Genomic DNA, 22,027 nt, shown 5'->3' on the forward strand with positions numbered 1-22,027 from the left:
CACGGCACGTTCATCTATCCTCTCTACTCAAGACCAAATCAGATCCAACATCACTGTGGCTTCCGCTAAAACTTTTGCCAAGTTGTACAGTTCCTGATACACTTTGGAAAAGGCAAGTCCACCTTGACTCGAGGGAGACAGAGAAGACATCATAATCCAGTTTGTAAATAGGTAGAAAAACCACAACGTTTATTTCAGTCATCTGATGGAACTCCGAGCAGAGGGTCATGTGTCACTTTTACAAAGTCAAAGATTTTATCTGGCCTCTTAGTTGTAGATCAAACAGGAAGCAGTTCCGTGGGAACTTGTATGCAAATCCATCCTAAATGGATTTTGTTTGTAGTTTAATTTAATTGGCACAACTAGTAACTTTACCGCCTGTGATCAACAATAAGCGTGAGACAGTTCAAACGCAAGTGAAAACAACTTTACAGTCATTTCTGTCAAGGAACTCTCGGTTGCAAAACACCTTTAAAAGTTCCAGTTACATACCCAAGGGGATGGAGGTTAGATCAACAGTGATGTTGAGGTCAATGGTTTACTCACAAATGTCATTAATACTTGTGAAAGATTTCCTGTAACTCAAGGCAGCAGGTTGCATTTCCACAGTGCAGAGTTTTATGTGCATCTGATACAGGAAAGAATAACCAGTCAAGAAGGAAAATATGCTACTTTAATGAAGATTATCATGTTGGAGAAGGCTATGATGGCTTTTCCCATACCTGGTCCCCTCCATCACTTTATGGCAACAAGAAGACAAAGAACAGATAGAAGATGCAGAATGTCTATATAATTAATTGTAAACAATTTTACAACACCAAGTTATAGTCCAGCAATTTTATTTTAAATTCATGCAGTGTATGTATTTTCACATCGTTCACCTGACGAAGGAGGAAGCCTCCGAAAGCTTGTGAATTTAAAATAAAATTGCTGGACTATAACTTGGTGTTGTAAAATTGTTTACAATTGTCAACCCCAGTCCATCACCGGCATCTCCACATCATATATAATTAATCCAAGAGGAGTTCTTAGCATTCAACTATTCAAAACTGCCTGTACATCTGTTACATTGTATGATTGCAGTGAACCACTAACATGTGGACCACAGGCATTCATTCCCCATCCAAAGAAATTCTTGCAGCTCTGTTCCCTTGGCAGAACTTTTAGGAGCACCTCCAATCTCTCTGGCTCCAAGTCCCACTTCCCAAATTGGAGGCACAATAGGGCACTACTGAATCCTGGGAGAGCAAAGTTTGAGGGCCTGGATGGCTTGCTCAACTTCCAAGGCTGCAGATCAGCTGATACATTGAGTGCTGTTCTTGAAAACTAAATATCAGAGAAGCATCAGTTTCAGCAGTTTGGAAATTAGCTGATCTGCCCGTCCCAACATTTAGACTATCCTCTTTAAATTTATGCTATCCATGTGTAGCAGTATCTTTCCCCAGCTCAGATACCAGCAACGTTTCTCTGGGCCCAAACACAAAGTTCAACCCTCAGTTTTGTTCTCCCCTCTGCATCTTCCACCTTGGCCCTTGGGTTGTCACTCCATTTCTTTCCTGTCCCATTTTCAGACCTCAGGTCCACTACATCTCAGGTTCTGCTCTTTCTCTCTCTGCCTTTGATCCCAAAGTCTCCTTGCTCCAGACGTCAAACCCATTTTCTCTCTCACCTGCACTGCATGTATTTCAGTGGTTCCCAGACATGACAATATTTGCAAGGGCCACAACTGTTAACCCGTTGCAACAGCAGGAAGACCACCTGACTTGAGATACAAAACCTCTACTCTGGTACCAATGATCTCTCGCAGCCCAGGCTCTAACCCCAAAGACTAGATTATTGAAAATGTTCTCAATCTAGTCTTGACTGTTCCTGTATGCTGCCAGATGGCCTCTCCTTGATACGTTTTTGCTCTCACCTTGCTATGTAACCTAAGTATCTAAAAGAGTAGACAATGGGAGGGGAGGAAAGATTGTGTAAGGGAAAGGAACACAGGAAGAGAATTTTTACTCCATGAGCAACATATCAACTAGTATTGTTTAAACTCTCAATGCCATACTTTGTTTAAATTCCTTTAATGCCATACCATGACACATTAAGTAGACACGATCCAATAATCTTGCCGTATCTAACTCACAATGCTACAGCTAAATCATTAACCTCTTGCTGGATTACAAAGAGATACAAGAACAAAGAGTTTTTAGAATTTCCACCTAAAAGCATCTTCTGAATTACAAATGATTCAAGCACAGTAATCCATTCCTTCTATATACAAAAGAATTAGTGACAATGACTTGCATATTTTAAAGATTTTTGGTAGATTAAAAGAGGGGGAAAAAGTGATTAACAGACTTTAACAATGAATAAATGCAATCCGATAAGCAAGCACCAAAACATACTTTGCTTAAAACATAAGCAATTCAAAATTTGTATCACTCAGTTTATAAACAGCACCTTTTAAAGCACAAATTTAATGGGGGCAGGAAAAATAATCATTGGAAATATGAAATTAAACCTGGAAATGCACAGCATGAAGGGTCATATCCAAAACTCAAACTTATTTTTCTTTGAGAGGGTGCTCAACCTGCTGTGCATTTACCAGCATGTTTTTATTTCCAAGTAAAGTTTGGCTTTCAGAGTTAAGCAGCACTCCTAATGCAAATGCCAATAAGCACAACATGTACAAGAACGTGCACCTGGCAGGTTGGCAAACAGATGGCTGGCTAAACGAGTTCAAGTCAGTGCTGCCTGTCACTATGTCTGCCCATTAACTGTTGGGAGTGAGTTTTAGTTCTGCAGTAGACTAGAAGGTCCATCCTGCTACAGCATGATATTTTCTTCCCTCTTCTCTCAGACTCAGGTTACGGGAATCGAAAAACCCAGACTATTCATTGCATCGCACCCTCAGCAGTGATCTGTGGTCCCAGCGCACAGGAGCATTAACACCTCAGTGTAAAAGGGACTGCTTGAAGAAAACAAAACATACTCGACTACAATGCATGTGACAGTCCAGGTACACGGTTCTGAAAAGGCCACGGCTGTTTTTTTCCCCTAAAACCTCAGGTTCACATATTTGTTTGCAAGTCTGAACTTGTCTGCTAGTTGCATAACATCACAGAGCAAGTGCAGACCCTAGTTAAAAATAACTGCAACAGCTGGTGCTAAAACCATTTCCAGCAGTCCACAGAAAGGAAAACAGGAAATTTCAGTGAGCTTTGCCTAGTGCAATGAAAAACTCCCTCAAATGGCGTAAACTTTACATGATCCCCATTTTATTTTGCAGAATTAAGTTCATGTAAAAATCCCACAAGACATCCTATATATTAAATCAATGGCCCTTTTAAGATCAGTACCAGTCATGTTTCTAGAAATACTAATAGATTGCAGTGCCAGTCACAGCATGCAAAAGTGTTAAAAGTCAGTCATAAACATTATCAGCTGCTACAGTAAGCGATGGAAAATTTCCCCTCCCACGCAAATGCTTATCTGACCAGGCATAACTGTACTTGCAGTAACCGGCCTCAAATCTGCAGTTAATGTACACTTCGTGTGTCCTGGGAAACCACATGTGCAGGAAGTACCACCAACTGCTTGAGCTCAGAGTTTCATACAGGAAGCTGAGAGTTTCGTGGCTAGCATGTTTCAGGAGGTGGTCATCCGGTACCTACAGAGAGTTCAGGCGGAGCGGGAGTGGGTGACCACCAAACAGACTAGCAGGCAGTGCATGAGTCCCCTGGGAGCGTGGCACTCACAAACCGGTATTCAGTGTTGAATACCAGTGAGGGTGTCGACACCTCAGGGGAATGCAGTCAGAAGCAAATCTAGGGCACCATGGGAGACTCGGCTGCACAGGAGGGCAAACGAAATGCAGTTGTTAAGGGGATTCGAAAGTCAAGAGAATAGACAGGTGTTTCTGCAACCACCGTGAGTCCCGCATGATGTGCTGCCTCCCTGGTACCAGGGTAAAGGATATCACAAAGGGTGTAGAACATTTTGAGGGGGGAGGAAGGATAACAGCCAGAAGTCTTGGTCCACATGGGAGCCAATGACATAGGAAGGAAAAGGGTCGAGGTCCTGCAGTCAAGAGTTCCAGGATCTAGGAAGGAAGTTAAAAAGCAAGACCTCAAAAGGTAGTTTTTTAAAAATTCGTTCATGGGATGTGGGTATCGCTGGCAAGGCCAGCATTTATTGCCCATCCCTAATTGCCCTCGAGAAGATGGAGGTGAGCCACTGCCTTGAACCGCTGCAGTCCGTGCAGTGAAGGTTCTCCCACAGTGCTTAAGGTAGGGAGTTCCATGATTTTGACCCAGCGACGATGAAGGAACGGCAATATATTTCCAAGTCGGGATGGCGTGTGGCTTGGAGGGGGAACATGCAGGTGTTGTTCCCATGTGCCTGCTGCCCTTGTTCTTCTAGGTCGTAGGTATGGGAGGTGCTGTCGAAGAAGCCTTGGCGAGTTGCCACAGTGCATCCTGTAGATGGTACACATTGCAGCCACGGTGTGCCAGCAGTGAAGGGAGTGAATGTTTAGGGTGGTGAATGGGGTGCCAATAAAGCGGGCTGCTTTGTCCTGGATGGCATTGAGTTTCTTCAGTGTTGTTGGAGCTGCACTCATCCAGGCAAGTGGAGAGTATTCCATCACACTACAGACTTGTGCCTTGTAGATGGTGGAAAGGCTTTGGGGAGTCAGGAGGCGAGTCACTCACCGCAGAATACCCAGCCTCTGACTTGCTCTTGCACAGCATCTAAGTGGCTGGTCCAGTTAAGTTTCTGGTCAATGGTGACCCCCAGGATGTTGATGGTGGGGGATTCAGCGATGGTAATGCTGTTGAATGACAAGGGGAGGTGGTTAGAGTCTCTCTTGTTGGAGATGGTCATTACCTGGCACTTGTCTGGCACAATGTTACTTGCCACTCATCAGCCCAAGCCTGGACTGCTTCATTATTTGAGGGGTTACGAATGGAACTGAATACTGCAATCATTAGCGAACATTCACATTTCTGATCTTATGATGGAAGGAAGGTCATTGATGAAGTAGCTGAAGATGGTTGGGCCTAGGACACTACCTTGAGGAACTCCTGCAGCAATGTCCTGGGGTTGAGATGATTGGCCTCCAACAACCACTACCATCTTCCTACAGGTATGCCTACAGCCACTGGAGAGTTTTCCCCGATTCCCACTGACTTGAATTTTACTAGGGCTCCTTGGTGTCACATTCAGTCAAACACTGCCTTGATGTCAGGGGCAGTCACTCTCACCTCACCTCGAATTCAGCTCTTTTGTCTAAGTTTGGACCAAGGCTGTAATGAGGTCTGGAGCCGAGTGGTCTTAGCGAAACCCAAATTGAGCATCAGTGAGCAGGTTATTGGTGAATAAGTGCCGCTTGATAGCACTGTCGACGACACCTTCCATCACTTTGCTGATTATGGAGAGTAGACTGATGGGCAGTAATTGTTTGAATTGGATTTGTCCTGCTTTTTGTGGACAGGATATACCTGGGCAATTTTCCACATTGTCGAATAGATGACAGTGTTGTAGCTGTACTGGAACAGTTTGGCTAGAGGCGCGGCTAGTTCTGGAGCACAAGTCTTCAGCACTACAGCTGGGATATCGTTGAGGCTCATGGCCTTTGTTGTATCCAGTGCACCCAGCCGTTTCTTGATATCACGTGGAGTGAATCGAATTGGCTGAAGACTGGCTTCTGCGATAGTGGGGATATCGGGAGGAGGCCGAGATGGATCATCCACTCGGCACTTCTGGCTGAAGATGGTTGCAAACACTTCAGTCTTATCTTTTGCACTCACATGCTGGGCTCTGCCATCGAGGATGGGGATGTTCGCAGAGCCTCCTCCTCCCACTAGTTGTTTAATTGTCCACCACCATTCACGACTGGATGTGGCATGACTGCAGAGCTTTGATCTGATCCGTTGGTTGTGGAATCACTTAGCTCTGTCTATAGCATGTTGCTTCTGCTGTTTAGCATGCATGTAGTCCCGTGTTGTAGCTTCAGAAGGTTGGCACCTCATTTTTAGATACACCTGGTGCTGCTCCTGGCATGCTCTTCTACACTCCTCATTGAACCGGGGTTGATCCCCTGGCTTGTTGGTAATGGTAGAGTGAGGAATATGCCGGGCCATGAGGTTACAGATTGTGCTGGAATACAATTCTGCTGCTGCTGATGGCCCACAGTGCCTCATGGATGCCCAGTTTTGAGCTGCTAGATCTGCTCTGAATCCAATAGCACGGTGGTAATGCCACACATGTTGGATGGTGATCTCAGTGTGAAGACGGGACTTTGTCTCTACAAGGACTGTGCGGTGGTCACTCCTACCAATACGGTCATGAACAGATGCATCTGCGACAGGTAGATTGGTGAGGACGAGGTCAATTAGGTGCTTCCCTCGTGTTGGTTTGCTCACCACCTGCCGCAGGCCCAGTCTAGCAGCTATATCCTTCAGGAATCGGCCAGCTCGGTCAGTAGTGGTGCTACCGAGCCACTCTTGGTGATTGACATTGAAGTTCCCCACCCAGAATACATTTTGTGCCCTTGCTACCCTCAGTGCTTCCTCAAAGTGGTGCTCAACATGGAGGACGACTGATTCATCAGCTGAGGGAGGGGAGTAGGTGGTAATCAGCAGGAGGTTTCCTTGCCCATGTTTGACCTGATGCCATGAGATTTCATGGGGTCCAGAGTCAATGTTGAGAACTCCCAGGGCCACTCCCTCCTGACTATACCACTGTACCACCACCTCTGGTGGGTCTGTCCTGCAGGTGGGACAGGACATACCCAGGGATGGTGATGGAAGAGTCTGGGACACTGGCTGAAAGGTATGATTCTGTGAGTATGGCTATGTCAGGCTGTTGCTTGACTAGTCTGTGGGACAGCTCTCCCAATTTTGGCACAAGTCCCCAGATGTTAGTGAGGAGGACTTCTGAGTAATCTCTGGATTACTCCCAGTGCCACACCCTAGTGAGCGTAGGAATAGTAGGATAAGACAGGTTAATGCGTGGCTGGAGCAATGCTGCAGGAAGGAGGGCTTCGGATTCCTGGGGCATTGGGACCAGTTCTGGGGCAGGAGGGATTTGTTCAAGATGGACAGGTTGCACCTCAACAGAGCTGGGACCAATGTCCTCACGGGGAGGTTAACTTGTGCTGTGGGGAAGGGTTTAAACTAATTTGGCAGGAGGATGGGCACCAGGATGAAACATTAAAGAGGAGAAACAAGGTGCATAGAGGACTGGGAGGGACAAGTAGCACTAGAGTAAAGAATAGTTCAGAAATAAGAGGGATCAGACAGGGGGAAAATGTGAGGCAATCTAAGATTAGTTTAGGAGTGCATGTGTGTAAATGCACGTAGCGTGGTAAATAAGGTTGGTGAGCTGTAGGCTCAAGTTGTCACATGGGACTATGATATAGTGGCAATATCAGAGACCTGGCTCAAAGGAGAGGATTGGGTACTTAATATTCCTGGCTACACTGTATTCAGGAAAGAAGGAAAGAAGTGGGGGGGGGGGCAGTGACTGTATTGATGAAAGAAACTATTATAGCACTGGAAAGGGATGATGTAGTTGAGGGATCAAAGACAGAATCTATTTGGTTAGAATTGAAGAATAGAGGAGCTATTACGCTACTGGATGTATACTATAGGTCACCAAATAGTGGGAAGGAGTCAGAGGAGCAAACTTGCAGGCAAATTACAGAAAGATGCAAGAACTATAGAGTAGTGATAATGGAGGACTTCAATTATTTCAATGTAGACTGGGACAGTAACAGTGTAAAGGGCAAAAAGGGGGAGGAATTCCTGAAATGCGTTCAAGAGAACTTTCTGGACCAGTGTGTTTCCAGACCAACCAGGAAGCAAACAATGCTGGATCTAGTTCTGAGGAATAAAGTGGGGCAGGTGGAGCATGTTTCAGTAGGGGAGCATTTGGGGCACAGTGATCATAATATTAGGTTTAGAGTAGTTATGGAAAAGGACAAGGAACAAACAAATGTGAAAATGCTTAACTGGAGGAGGACAAATTTCAGTGAGTTAAAAAGGGATCTTGCCCACGTGGATTGGAATCAAAAATTGGTAGGCAAAACAGTAATTGAACAATGGGAGGCCTTTCAAAAAGCATTTGATAAAGTACCACATAATAGACTTGTTAGTAAAATTAAAGCCCATGGGATTAAAGGGATAGTGGCAGCGTGGATACAAAATTGGCTCGGTGACAAAAAGCAGAGAGTAGTAGTGAATGGTTGTTTTTCAGACTGGAGGGAAGTATACGGTGGTGTTCCCCAGGGGTCAGTATTAGGACCACTGATCTTTTTGATATATATTAATGACCTGGACTTGGGTATAATTTCAAAGTTTTCAGATGACACAAAACTCAGAAATGTAGTAAACAATGTGGAGGATAGTATCAAACTTCAGGAAGACAAAAACAGACTGGTGAAATGGGCAGACACATGGCAGATGAAATTTAATGCTGTGAAGTGATGCATTTTGGTAGGAAGAATGAGGAGAGACAATGTAAACTAAATTTTAAAATGGGTACAGGAACAGAGACACCTGGGGGTGCACAGACACAAATCTTTGAAGGTGGCAGGACAAGTTGAGAAGGTTGTTTGTGATCCTGGACTTTATTAGTAGAGGCATAGAGTACAAAAGCAAGGAAGTTATGCTAAACCTTTATAAAACACTTAAGCTTCAGCTGAAGTATTGTGTTTAATTTTGGGCACCACATTTTAGGAAGGCCTTAGAGAGGGTACAGAAGGGATTTACTAAAATGGTACCAGGGATGAGGGACTTCAGTTATGTGGAGAGACTGGAGAAACTGGGGTTGTTCTCCATAGAACAGAGAAGGTTGAGGAGAGATTTGATAGAGGTGTTCAAGATCATGAAGGGTTTTGATAAGAGTAAATAAGGAGAAACTGTTTCCAGTGGCAGAAGGGTCGGTAACCAGAGGACACAGATTTAAGGTGATCTGCAAAAGGGCCAGAGGCGACATGAGGAAACATTTTTTTTAAATCACAGGGAGTTGTTTTGATCTGGAATGCACTGCCTGAAAGGGTGGTGGAAGCAGATTCAATAGTGACTTTCAAAAGACAAATACTTGAAGGGAAAAAAATTACAGGACTATAGGAAAAGAGCAGGAGAGTAGGACTAATTGGATAGCTCTTTCAAAGAGCCAGCATAGGCACAATGGGCCAAATGGCCTCCTCCTGTTCTGCACCTACTATGAATTACTATAGTCAAATATAAAGTGGGATTTCCAATACAGATTCTTTGAATACAACCATCAGGGGGAAAATTACCTGCTTTAAATCAAAAATAAGGATTGGCTGCCTGTAACTGTCACAACCTACTTTCTTGTACGTAACAGGTGCTCTTTCCACAGGGGATAAAAAAGATCCAATTGTAAAATATATAAAAATTTACACAAATGCCAGGTCTGATCTTGATGATTATGCTAGTTTACACTGCATGTGTACAATGTCAGATTTATTTTGGCAGACTTTTGCACTAGTACAAGAGAATGGAACAGTTTTCACATTCCATAACCTGGTTAGGACGGAAGTCAGGGATAGTGTGGTTAGATCTGAATAAAGGGGAGTTTAAGTGTGCCTCAGTCCCATCCTTAGACAAGTACCACTTCCTGCCCCAGTGTGATGATTCTCATTTACCACACAACCCGAGTCAGGCTGAAGATTTAGTGTCAGTTTTGTGCCATTGGGCCATGTTCACTAAAATCTGGGTGGACACTGCCCAATCTCATATCATGTTGGTGGACATCATTTACAGTCTGAAGTCTGATGCATACTGATGTTTGAGGCACAGCAATGCATCTTTTGGTTTGAAGTATCTTAGAATACAGATACACTGCCACATGACAAAACTGACAGTATAACTCAAGTTAAGTCCCACCCACCTTGCAGCGGAGTGGTGAGATGCCATAAGGGAGGACGAGGAAGAGAAAGGAGGAAGAGGCCTTCTCACACCTCTTGGACACCGGTGCAACGTCTAGAAGAGTTTTTTTTTTTTAAAAGCACCGACGGGGATTTGTTGGAACTTTAGGCATTTTATAAATTTAAGCACAGCTTGTTTAAATGTTTGGACACTCCCTCTCGTTCAATTTACCGCTGGAGAGCAGAGTCAAGCAAGAACGTGCAGCGGTCTCTCCAGGGTGCCAGAGCTAGATTCTGGCAGCAAGTCAGGTAAATTGATACGATGGTCATCGATCCTAGATCACCAGTTAAAGGCTAAATGCAGCCTTAATGCTGTTTACTTTGCTGTAGTTAGCCTAACTCAAAACACCAATCTGTCATTTATAGTCTTTGGATCTCCCTATTTAATGAGGTCTGTCACAACTCAGATTTTACAAGATAAGAGATCAGAATTAAACTGAAGCATTCATTTTCCACGTACAAATGATCTGCCAAACCCCCTTCTTTGCACGGTTTATTGCCCCTGTTGCTATTTTTTCCTTCCAACCAGTTTCTGCCTAGTTTCTCTCTCCCTCTAGTTCAAGGTAGCAACTTGTGCTGGGATACAGTTCCAAGGGTGCAGGTCGCCTGCTGGTACCTTACCCAAGTGGCCATTCTACATATGTGCGAGTTAATACAGTGAACGTCAGCAGGCTATTCTACCACGGAGGGCGTCATGGCAGAGTCCAATCCGATCCTCACCAGACAACCACAAGCATGCAATTTTCTGCGAGTCTCCCTGGGTAGGGAGCAGAACCAAGACCCACCTCCTCACTGGGTAAGATCAACCAACTCAGCACAGCCCAGGTACTAAACCAGGATACCTTCTCTACCCACTGAGAAGCCCCATCCTGTGGCAGTTAAGTGCTTCTGCTGAGTTAATGTGACTTTACATGCCCAGACACGGGAACAAACCGCAAGATTTTTCTTCTTTTCTTTTTTGAGGAACCCATGCCATCGCAAAACCAGGCCAGCCAAGTCTCGTAGAAAAGCAATAACCTCAGACTCCAAACATCTGAGAAAGAACAAAGCATTAGCCGCTGCGTCAGCACAGCATAGAGAGACAAAGATGGGAGAAATATGTAAAGTAAAATTGCAGGGTGCTGTCAAGGAGCAGGAAAATAAGTGCAGCTAAAGCAGCCGCCAGAGATTGTGGGATGAGGATGACTCTCAAGTGCCTGGCAAATCTCACTTATTTCCAATGTGTATTAAAATATAATTTGCCTCTAAAGAAAAATAGGCAGCTCCGTTAATTTTGATAGGTTAGCACTGAAACCCGCTGTCTGTGCTTACCTATTCAAGGCAAGGAACATATTTTAGACGTTTACTGCCATTAGTGCTCTACAACCATTTTGTGAAACGTTAACCAGAAAGAGATATAAAGAAGAGAACAGAGTGTCCAACTTTACACCAAAGTGTGTAATAAAAGGTCAAAAATGACCAGGCACCCAATTAAAACCATACAAATTTTTCATTAGGTTTTTATGGAAAATATTTACAGTAGTGGTTGTATATCTCCCCTCCCTATCTCTGTAAGCTCCTCCAGCCCTACAACCCTCCAAGATCTCTGCGCTCCTTCAATTTTGGCCTCTTGCGCATCCCAGATTTTCATTGCTCCACCATTGGCGGCCGTGCCTTCAGCTGCCTAGACCCTAAGCTCTGGAATTCCCTCCCTAAACCCCTCTCTCCTCCTTTAAGATGCTCCTTAAAACCTACCCCTTTGACCAAGCCTTTGGACACCTGTCCAATAGCTCCTTATGTGGCTCGGTGTCAAATTCTGTTTGATAATCATTTCGGTAAAGTGCCTTGGGGCTTTTTAACTACGCTAAAGGTGCTATATAAATGCAAGTAGTAGTTGTTGTATAGTACATTGAAGAGTACACTGATAGCACTAGATGCACCGTTACTATAGTGAACATCTACAAGAAAAGGACACTGCTCCATTCAGCAGGCTTGGGCAAAACATTACAGAAACTTTCACCATAACCATCTCCTGGGGAAGAAAAAACTGCCAGGAACTCTTTAGGCAAATGGAGGACATCAGTAAAAACCACAGCTAACATTTCCCCGGTGGCGCAGTTAGCAAATTCACTGCCTAGCATGGAATCGAGCCCCAAATAGCAGGAAGATTCCAAGTTGGATCCCCAGTCCATGCTAAGTTAGGGGACCTTGGCAAAGGCAGCAGAGGCACCGTTACATTTGACCTTTGCACCCATGAGCTAGAGTTACGACTCTTCAACTCTAGTCAGTGACTCCTGGCTATCAGGTGAAGGAAGATAGCTGAAGACTAAACTGATGCCTGCATAGCAAAATTGCCTGCTGACACCCTCTAGACTCAAGTGGAAACAAACACATTGGGGGCAATTTTAATCCCACCAGGACTGACAGGAGAGGGGCGGGGATTAAATTCTTAAACGTTAACGAGGCTGCGTGCCTCAGATTTTAGCAGCCATTTAGATTTAACGGCTGCAGGCCGGGTTTCCCAAGGCTCGGGAAACCTGGCAGCTGAAGTGAGGCGAGAACAGCCGGATCCAGTAGTTAAGTGAATTTCCAGCATTGCTTGTGGGCCAGTTTCAGGAGGAGTGCTCCCCCCACCGGCCCACAAGGCAAACCTGCTGCAATCCAATACCCACCCCCGCGATCTCCAGGCCAACCTACCCCCGGCGATTTCTCCCTCCACCCCCGCTGCGACCTTCCTGCCCGGCAGCCAGCCAGCTTCTCAATCTGACTGGCTGCCGGGCAGGAAATGGAGAAAAAAAATTCAAACGAGGTTCCGACGTTAAATTCGGCAGGACCTCCGCGCTCCCCGGCCGCTAAAAGTCAGCACCCCACTCCCTCCCTGGAAATATCGGGGCCAATCTGTTTTTAGGTGCTGGTTGCGGGATAAATATTGGCCAGGACACCAGGGTAAACTCCACTGCTCTTCTTCGAATAGTGTCATGGGGTCTTTTACATCCACCTTTTTACGATAAAGGCAGCGCCTCCGACAGTGAAGGACTCCCTGAGTACTGCACCAGGGTGTCAGACCAGAATTTGTGCTCAAGTCTCTGCGGTGGGACTTGAATCCACAACCTGCTGACTCAGGGGCAAGAGTGCTATCCACTGAGTGACAACTGGGAGGGGAAAGAAAGGAATGGTTGACACCAGACACCTTGGTTTGAATGAGTGAAAGTTCTGGAATAGGTTTTCCCATATAACAAGTCTGATCAAAATGTTGCAGTAAACTAGTGTTTTACAGTCCTAAAGAATGTTATGCACCAGTTACTGAAGGAAAGCTGCTTACTTTCAGATGAATTAATGAGCTGCTTTGCTTTTATCTACCACATTCTAATATTAAAACAGAAGTCGGCATGACAGGAAGAGTCACAGCTGCTCTGTGCAGGTTACTTCATCTGAACACCTTCAACTCCTCGCTAAATAGGGAGTTTTCTCATAAAAGGGAGGGAGAGTGTAGAAGACAGGTACTTGCTGCACACGAATCATCTTGGATTCTTAAAGTAGATTTGTCATATAAAAAAAATAGGTTGTGTCAGGAGCTGGGTCTCCAGATGTCACTTGATTTGATGATGACATCTATTATGCAGAAGTGAGCGTGAAGCTATCTTACAGCACATTAAAAGTCATACCAAAAATCAGCTGTCCCATACTTTAAAAAAAATCACCACAGTGGAAGAAAGCTTTACACACTTCCCTATAATTGGTATCTTTACTGTGACACACAGTTAAATTACACCTCCAAAGAACCAGAGAGAAAAAAAATTACAAAAAACATCCAAACTATTTAGGATCCTATGATATTTCTTAAGCCTAAATTTGCAAAGTAAGCTCTGGATCTTGCTAAGAAACTGAATGCTGTGGACAAAGAACAAACAGGACCAGGGCTGCTAAATAAAAATCCTCTGACTGGATTCCATGATGTGATAGCATGTATACAGTGATCTATTTAACAACACCGAATAAAACAGCAATAGACTGGAACTCGACTTGTTTTGTTACACTGAACTAAACCCAGTGACAATTATTCAAAACATCAAATTACATTAAAAAGCCAAACCAAATGGCTTATTTCACACACACTAACTTCAGGTGGAATAAGCACACTAAGTCACATGCTGAAAATTTACTTCAAGTGTTGGAGAGATGTGCAAGTGCATCAGCCGATATAGTCTCAGCCCACTTACTGTAGGAGTGAAAACCAACGATCAAGATTAGTTTCTTTCTTGCACTATAATATTTCAGTGTTCTTCCCAATCTACTTTCCCCAGATTTCTCGTACTTTCCCCCTTACTTCAGATACCAGTAACAGGAGGATCAGACTCTATGGCAAGGGGAAGTCCAATTTTAAACTCATCTGAAACACACAAATATCTGACTACTGTCGGGCAAAGTCACCCGGTGGCCAAGCGGCTGAGAATCATCTAAGGACAAAAAGACGACTGGGGTTGGGGGGGGGGGGGGGGGGGGGGACAGGTATAACCATCTGAAGGGAGGGAGGGGTAAAAAGAGGGGAGATATGAGGGGCATGTGATGGGTTATGTCCCCCCCCCTTTCCAAATCCCAAGATTGCCCCCGATGCCCCCTTAACTCTCAATGAGGTTGTGCCCAGGGTGGGGCTAGGGGAATTGAGTTGAAAGAAAGATAGAAGGGGGAAAAAAAAAGAGAAATCCAGTACTCCCATCTGCTGTAATGGAGCAGTGCTGACATCAGTCACAGGGACAAAAGGCAGCATTAAGACAGGAAGGCAGTAAACAGGGATTAAAAAAAGTTTAAATTTCACTACAGTATTCAAAGCTGTACTTTCACTCCGGTCAAAATACAGGCCATCATTTGGGTCACACTCAAAAGTCCCCAAAATCCCAGGTAAAACGTTGAGCCTTATCGAACACTTACTATCTTGTTCCCTTTTTCGATTTAGCAAGGCTGGAGGAGAAAGCAACAACTCCCTCCCTAATCTAGGGGGCCAGAAGCCAATTGTACAGCCCCTCCCTTATCTCCACCTCTAGTTAACAACACAGATTTGGGGGGGGGGGGGGGGGGGGGGGGGGGGGGGGTGGAAAAGAGGTGGGTGGTGAAAGTTGGGCCCTTTCTGTCCCACACTGAGCAGCGCCGAGATTTAAACATTGGTCCCAATCCCCCTGCACACCATCAAAGGACAGGAAAGCATTGCTGCATCAGAACAGCACAGAAAACAACAGCTTTAGGAATTTAAGAATGGCCACTTGGGCGAGGTACCTGAGGGCTGACAGCGCACGTGGAACCAAACCCCAGCGCGAGTCAGTGCCTTGAGGAGAGGAGAACATCTTTTTTTAAAAAAAGCAGCAACAGCATTAAATTTAATTCATAATCATAATGCTGTACCTTAAATCGAATTGTTGAAAAAAAGACTAGTTTTGCAGAAGGTATTTTGACAAGTGGTGCAATTTTTTTTTTGTTTTCATTTAGTGATCGTGGAGCTTTAAGTAGTCAAGACAGACCATCTTAAAAGTACACCAATCTGCACAGCCCCCAATACAACGTGCATTGGGCATAGCTTCCCTGCAACACCCTGAAGTGCACGACTTCAAAAGGGTGTCTTTTGGAGGGTGGTTTTGTGCACATTACTAACCATATCCAATTTAGTAAACACAATAAATTGCAGTGGCATTACCCATGGTCAGTGGATGAATACAAGTTTTATTAAAAATATATACAAGATGGCGAATAGAGACGTCAGGAACTCGCTCCACAGCACCACCTATTGGTACAGTCCACAATAACTTACAAATAGGCAAACTTTTACATATAGGGTTTCCATTCTAGCCAGTGAAGTGCTGACATTAAAGCGTGACCAAAATTCATGGCAACAGAAGTTGGACAAAGTACACACATAAACATGATTTATTATTTAAAAAGATTACTGGCTTTTAAAGAACAATTCTGAAGGAAATCAATTGAGAACTCAATTGGCAGTTTCAGAGTAATAGACTAGTGCTTAATTTTTCCTTGTACTTACCTGGCCCTTTGGCTCCTCCTGCTAGGATGCGACCAAGCCTAAAGATTATAGCTCGCTCATACTCCTTGACGATCTGTGACAAAGAACAAAAAAGGTTTGATGCCTGCATATCCCATTTTGTTTCTGTTTTGTATTCTATGCTCAGAAACTACCAAGAATCTGTGTATGTTCCAATCAAATTGTGAACTCTACAAAGATGGAAAAGAAACCTCCACTTTTAAAAAGAATTTCCTGTCACCGTGGGCTGGTGCCATAGTCAGTCAGCATGCCAAATTGTCACCTATGGTACCTTAGCTGGAACCCAATGCAGATTGGCAGGATGACAATCTTCTCTTTCTGTTGGCTGGAAACAAGTTATCAACCCACTTCTTAGTGATCATAAAGAATCTCAGTTAGAAGCTCACTAGAATAGAAAAAAATTCACAGTGATACTATCCTGAGGTAGGGGTTAAAGCAAGTCATTGGGACAGAGTAAAGGGAGCTTTACTTTGCCTATAACCATACTATACCTAGTGTTGGGAGTAATCGATACTGACATTGGGTGCCCAACATGGGAAAATGCTCCATTCCCCACATTGGCATACCTCAAGCAGCATTGCATTGTACAACAATAGCAACAACTTTCAGCCAGTCATTCCTCATTCTGCAGTTGATATTACCCTCATTTTTATGCAGAGTGCACATTCACAACATGAATACCACTGCTGCATGGCAACCATGCTATTATATGTAGTACAAAGCTCTGAAGGATATCGCCAACTCCAAAAGTACTTTTCAAAAAAAAAAATTCTCTCTTTCCACCTCTTCTTTCCTCCCTCCCCTCTACTCCCCCACCCTGCATATACACACAGGGCTACATGGTAGAGTGGTGTCTGAGAGGGGGGACCAGCACCAAATTCTTCCAAATAGAATTGTCCAATCAAGAGAGATTTATTCCAATCTCTTGCTTTGTAAATCTAAAAGGAATACATAAGAATATTTCTGTGCTGTGGCTCATATTATGAAAAGGCTCTTTGATACTTTAAAAATCAGACACAAGTAACATTTCTTACTCCATGCCTGGTTCAGGGTGGTAACAGTACACAACACTGTCTTTCTACTTATGCAGTTTACATACAGCAATTAAAACTCTTAAAAGGGAACTGCATTTATTTGAATTGTCACATAACCCCAAAACATTGCAAAGGGAGATACCTCTGCACCTACTGATTCTATTCCCACTTTGTTATGTGTTTTAAACCTCTAGTTACAGCAGGATTCTCTACAGAATCCATTTTTTCAATGAAAAATAAATGCGTATTAAAGCCACTGCTACGGGAAGGGGTTAAACAGAAGATACCAAGGACGTATTCTTCTATCATTGAGGGTTGCGTGGCAATTATCCTTTAAGCACTGCGGTCCTATAACATGTTAAGGAACTGAACTGGTAAAACATATCTGTGGACTTACCTTTATGCACAACCAAATGGAGATGGGGAAACTGACAATCATGAACAGGTAAGACAGTATAACCAAGATCCAGCCACAGAATCCAAGGCTGGCGTTGGATTGATCTGTAAAGAAAAATACACAACAGATTTGTATGCAACTCTTTACATTTTCAGACTTCAATGTAGATGTTTAAGATTACCAATAGAGCAACTAAGCTTGACACTATCCACCAATACATGAATGAATCAGATACAAAACTGTAACAGAACAGTAGTGTGTGGATCAAGACAGCAATTCCCTACTCTTATCATTACTTCAAGGGAAGGCACACCAGGTCCAGCCAATTCCTGATAAAGTTGTCTGGATTATAGATAAATTTAAACATTCCCAGTGGTCAGTACAGCATTAAATAATCTATCTAAATTTGTGTTTAATAATAAAAGGCTCCTGAAAAATGTAGTGGGAGAAGTACAATGAACAATCCCAGTGGGGTTTCCTCTGGGCTAGATCCATAGAGGTTTGAAGTACACAAGGCCCTTCAGCCCATCACGTCTGTGCCAGCTCTTTGCTAGATCAATCCAAAACTATTGCCCCACTATCTTCCTTTGATATCACCTAAGTGATGATTCATGACATCATCTGAAGTGCACATGAAAAGGGAGGGAAGCAAGGTAATGTGTCTTTTTGAGTGGTCAGAACTTTGATTAAAAGTTAAACAACGAACTTACTCCTATCAGAATTTAAAATGCACATTTGGACAAAATATTAAGTATCCTGACATCATCTATTCACATACTATATCAGATCCATGCTTAAATGCAGCAAAACAGTAAAAGTGGGGTCGCGTCCATTGCCACCACCATGATGGCAGTAACACATTCTGCTATTGCCACCGACAGGATGTAGCAGGACAATACTCACCCAACCCATTGTCTGGAATGTGTAATTTGATCCAGTCATTGTCAGGCAGGCTGTCGAGTTCAGAGAACGCACGACTCAACACACGGAGCGCGCGTGCGTGTCGACGATAGTGGAAGCAGTTAGTCCCTGGTGCTGGTCACAGCGTAAGTGGTCACTATGACTTATTTTAAAACACCTTCAAAACCATAACCTTGTTTTTTTGGGGGGGTTACAGTTCATTACTAAAAATAAATTGCTGCAGGAATACTATTTACATTTCTGTATTTGGTGGTTACAGTAGATAGCATTTCTAGCCAAATTAGAGCAGAGTCCATCTGTAAATGGGCCTGTGCTTCAGAGTTTTCCCTTTACACAAGTATTTTGTGAATACAACACCACATGGCTGTCTTTACAGTGCCGATGTGGTCATTCAATACCTAAAACCAGCAATCGCACTGAAATGTTATTTAATGAAAAACCATTTCTATCCAACAATGGAAATATCTCTTATTGCTTACATTTATTATGCAGACATCTGTTCAGTCCTTCATAAATTATTCACTTTTATTTAACACAAGAACTCACAAGTATAACTAAAAGCTGTTTAGATGCACTATTTTAAGCACCAATTATATCTATACTCGGCGTTTTTAAAAAAAACCAACCTCAAATTAAAAATGTGCCGCAGTCATTCTTAAATCCTAGTGACATTGGTATCAGGAACTATTAGTCTCCTAAATATTAATTACTGGATGAATCACAAATACCAATGAGAAGAGAATAAAGATTCTAAGTTCTTGAAACTAAAAAAAATTATTTAAATTTGTCAGTGTAATCGTCTATCTTGTGACTTGTGCTTGAAAAAGGTACTGTTTTATATCCTCCCCCAACGACAAGTCAAGCCTATTACTTGATGGATTGCGGTGGAGGGGGAACTCTGCAACATTTCCCCTCTGCCATTATATTTACTTTCACCTTCCACTCCAAATGCATGCTCCATTTTGCCCATACATTAATCATTATTTCAAGGCTTAACAAAATAAATCAATTTTCTCTCCAGTTCCCCAGAGGATCCTCACCGACATCCACATGCGTAAAAAAAGTTTGTTGGCCCATTAAGTTTCTTCTGTAGTGTTACAGATAATAGGGTTACAGCAATGCCTTGTAACTTAGGAGGTAGACTCCCCATCCCCCAATACACATGCTGCATACTGAAGGTGAAAAAACCTAATGTCATTTATTACAAAATCAGACCCTGGTAAGGAACTTAGTTTTATGAGTATTTGGTAAATTTGGACCAGCACATTTTGTTGGGGGGGGTGGGGAAGAAAGAGAGGAGAGAGAAAAAAAAACTAGTAAAATTAATTATGTGATTTTAATTCATCACCTCAACTTACTCCTACTACCACCAGTGCAATGTGTAACTGCCAGTGCCTTGCCCCAGTGCGATAAACTGTAGCTCATATTGCTCTCTCCAGAATCCAAGTCAAGCTGCAATTGTACTGCTGGAGGTTTTTCAGCTCAAACGGACACTACAAAAATGTCACAATCCACCATTATGCCGCACTGAAATTCTAGTGAAAACACAGCGACCATTAGAGAAAGGCTTCCCCACCACACTTGTAATGAGCATTATCACGATATGCTGCTCAGCTGTAATTATCTAATGATGTAAGCTACCTACAGCTCAATATTTAAACCTGCAGCATTCATCTTTAACACCTACGGCACAGAGACGCTTTAATTAAACTCAGTATCTCAGAAACAGCATTGCCACAATTTACAATCCTATAGCATGCCTCATGTACAGAGAGAAGGATGAAAGACTTGCATTTATATGGCACCTTTCATGATCTCAGGACATCCCAAAGCACTTTACAGCCAATTAAGTCATTTTGAACTGTAGTGACTGTTGTAATGTAGGAAAATTTGTGCACAGCAAGGTCCCACAAACAGCAACGTGACAAATGATCAGATAATCTGTTTTAGTGATGTAGGCCTCGGGATAAATATTGGCCAGGACACAGGGGAGAACTCCTCTGCTCTTGTTCGAAACAGAGACATGGGATCTTTTACATCCGCCTGAGGGGGCAGGCGGGGCCTCGGTTTAGCAGCTCATCCGAGTGGAGTGTCAGCCTAGATTTTGTGCTCAAGTCTCTGGAGTGGGACTTGAACCCATGAGCTATTACTCGGAAGCGAGCGTGCTACCTACCAGAGCCACAGCTGACACGAGAAACGTCTTCAATGCTATACCAGGTAGTGGACAAGTTAGCCACTTAACAGGAGGAGAAAGGGAAGAGAGGGGCTAAGGGACAAAAGCACAAAGAGAAGGGTTTATAAGAGGCCTTTGAAGGCAAAGAGGGAGGTGGAAAGATGGAGATGTTGAGGAAGGGAGCTCCAGGGGACGGGGACTTAGCGGCTGAAGGAGCAGCAGCTGATGGTGGAGAACGCGAAGTAGGCCAGTGATAGTAGACCACAGACCATAGACAGAAGGTTTAGGTAGATAATTCCACAGCATGGGGCCCAGGCAGCTGAAGGCACGGTGGCCAATGGTGGGGCAAAGTGAGAGGGATGCACAAGGCCGGAGTCGGGGGTGGGGCTGGAGGAGGTTACAGAGCTAGGGCAGAGAGGGGCCATGAAACAATGTGACAGGAATAAAAAGAACCAGTCTTGGTGATGAATCAGATGTGGGGAAAGAAGCAGAGCTCAGGGACAAACAACACCATGGGTCTATACCCCTAGGCTTAGACTGAGGTAGCAGCTGAGGAGTATGATGGCAGTTGAGACCAGAGATATTTGCAGAAGCTGAAGAGGACAACTTCAGTTCTGCCGAAATTTAGCCGAAGGAAATTTTATTACTGATTAGGAGAGAAATATCCATTTCTATTGATGGGATACCTACAACTGGCTAAAATTAAAACTGGCCCCTGATGTACAAAAAGAGTCTTGGCTTATTTTTTAAAAAAGCCTCGCAAATAGGAACTTAAGAAATAGGAGCAGGGGTAGGCCATACGGTCCCTCGAGCCTGCTCCGCCATCATTAAGACCACGGCTGATCTTCTACCTCCACTTTCCCGCCCTATCCCCATATCCCTCAATTCCCTTAGTGTTCAAAAATCTATTGATCTCAGTCTGGAATATTCTCAATGACTGAGCATCCACAGCCCTCTGGGGTAGAGAATTCCAAAGATTCACAACCCTCTGAGTGAAGAAAGTTTTCTTCATCTCGGTCCTAAATGGCCAATCCCTTATCCTGAGACTATGCCCCCTAGTTCTAGACTCTCCAGCCAGGAGAAACAGCCTCTCAGCATCTACCCTGTCAAACCCTCTCAGAATTTTATACGTTTCAATGAGATCACCTCTCATTCTTCTAAACACCAAAAAATAAAGGTCAATTCTACTCAATCTTTCCTCATAGCACAACCCTCTCATCCCAGGGATCAATCTAGTGAACCTTCATTGCACCCCTTCCAAGGCAAGTATATCCTTCCTTAGGTAAGGAGACCAAAACTGTACACAGTACTCCGAGGAATGAGAGATACAGAACCAAGATCGGAAAATACCAGCAAACTTCAAATATACATAAATAAAATAACAGCAACATACACACCTGCATGAACCAGAACGATTTTAAGGCCACATGACTACCTCAGGGTTTAAACAACTCTAAACAATTCAAGCTTCGTTACATAGAATTAACAATGCAGAAACTGGCCATTTGGCCCAACTGGTCTATGC

At 43.7% G+C, this 22,027-nt stretch overlaps 1 protein-coding gene across 1 annotated transcript in view; it reads right to left on the minus strand.

Annotated features, from left to right (window-relative positions):
* stom (stomatin) overlaps positions 1 to 22,027 on the minus strand; it is a 43,583-nt gene that overhangs the window by 17,810 nt on the left and 3,746 nt on the right. The window contains exons 2-3 of the mRNA XM_067969770.1: positions 17,409 to 17,512; positions 15,960 to 16,032 (exon numbers count right to left, since the gene is read on the minus strand). Of these exons, the coding sequence (XP_067825871.1) occupies positions 15,960 to 16,032; positions 17,409 to 17,512 (177 nt within the window). The remainder of the gene's footprint in view (positions 1 to 15,959; positions 16,033 to 17,408; positions 17,513 to 22,027) is intronic.

The sequence above is a fragment of the Heptranchias perlo genome, chromosome 31 (genome assembly GCF_035084215.1).
Source record: "Heptranchias perlo isolate sHepPer1 chromosome 31, sHepPer1.hap1, whole genome shotgun sequence".
Taxonomy (NCBI): domain Eukaryota; kingdom Metazoa; phylum Chordata; class Chondrichthyes; order Hexanchiformes; family Hexanchidae; genus Heptranchias; species Heptranchias perlo.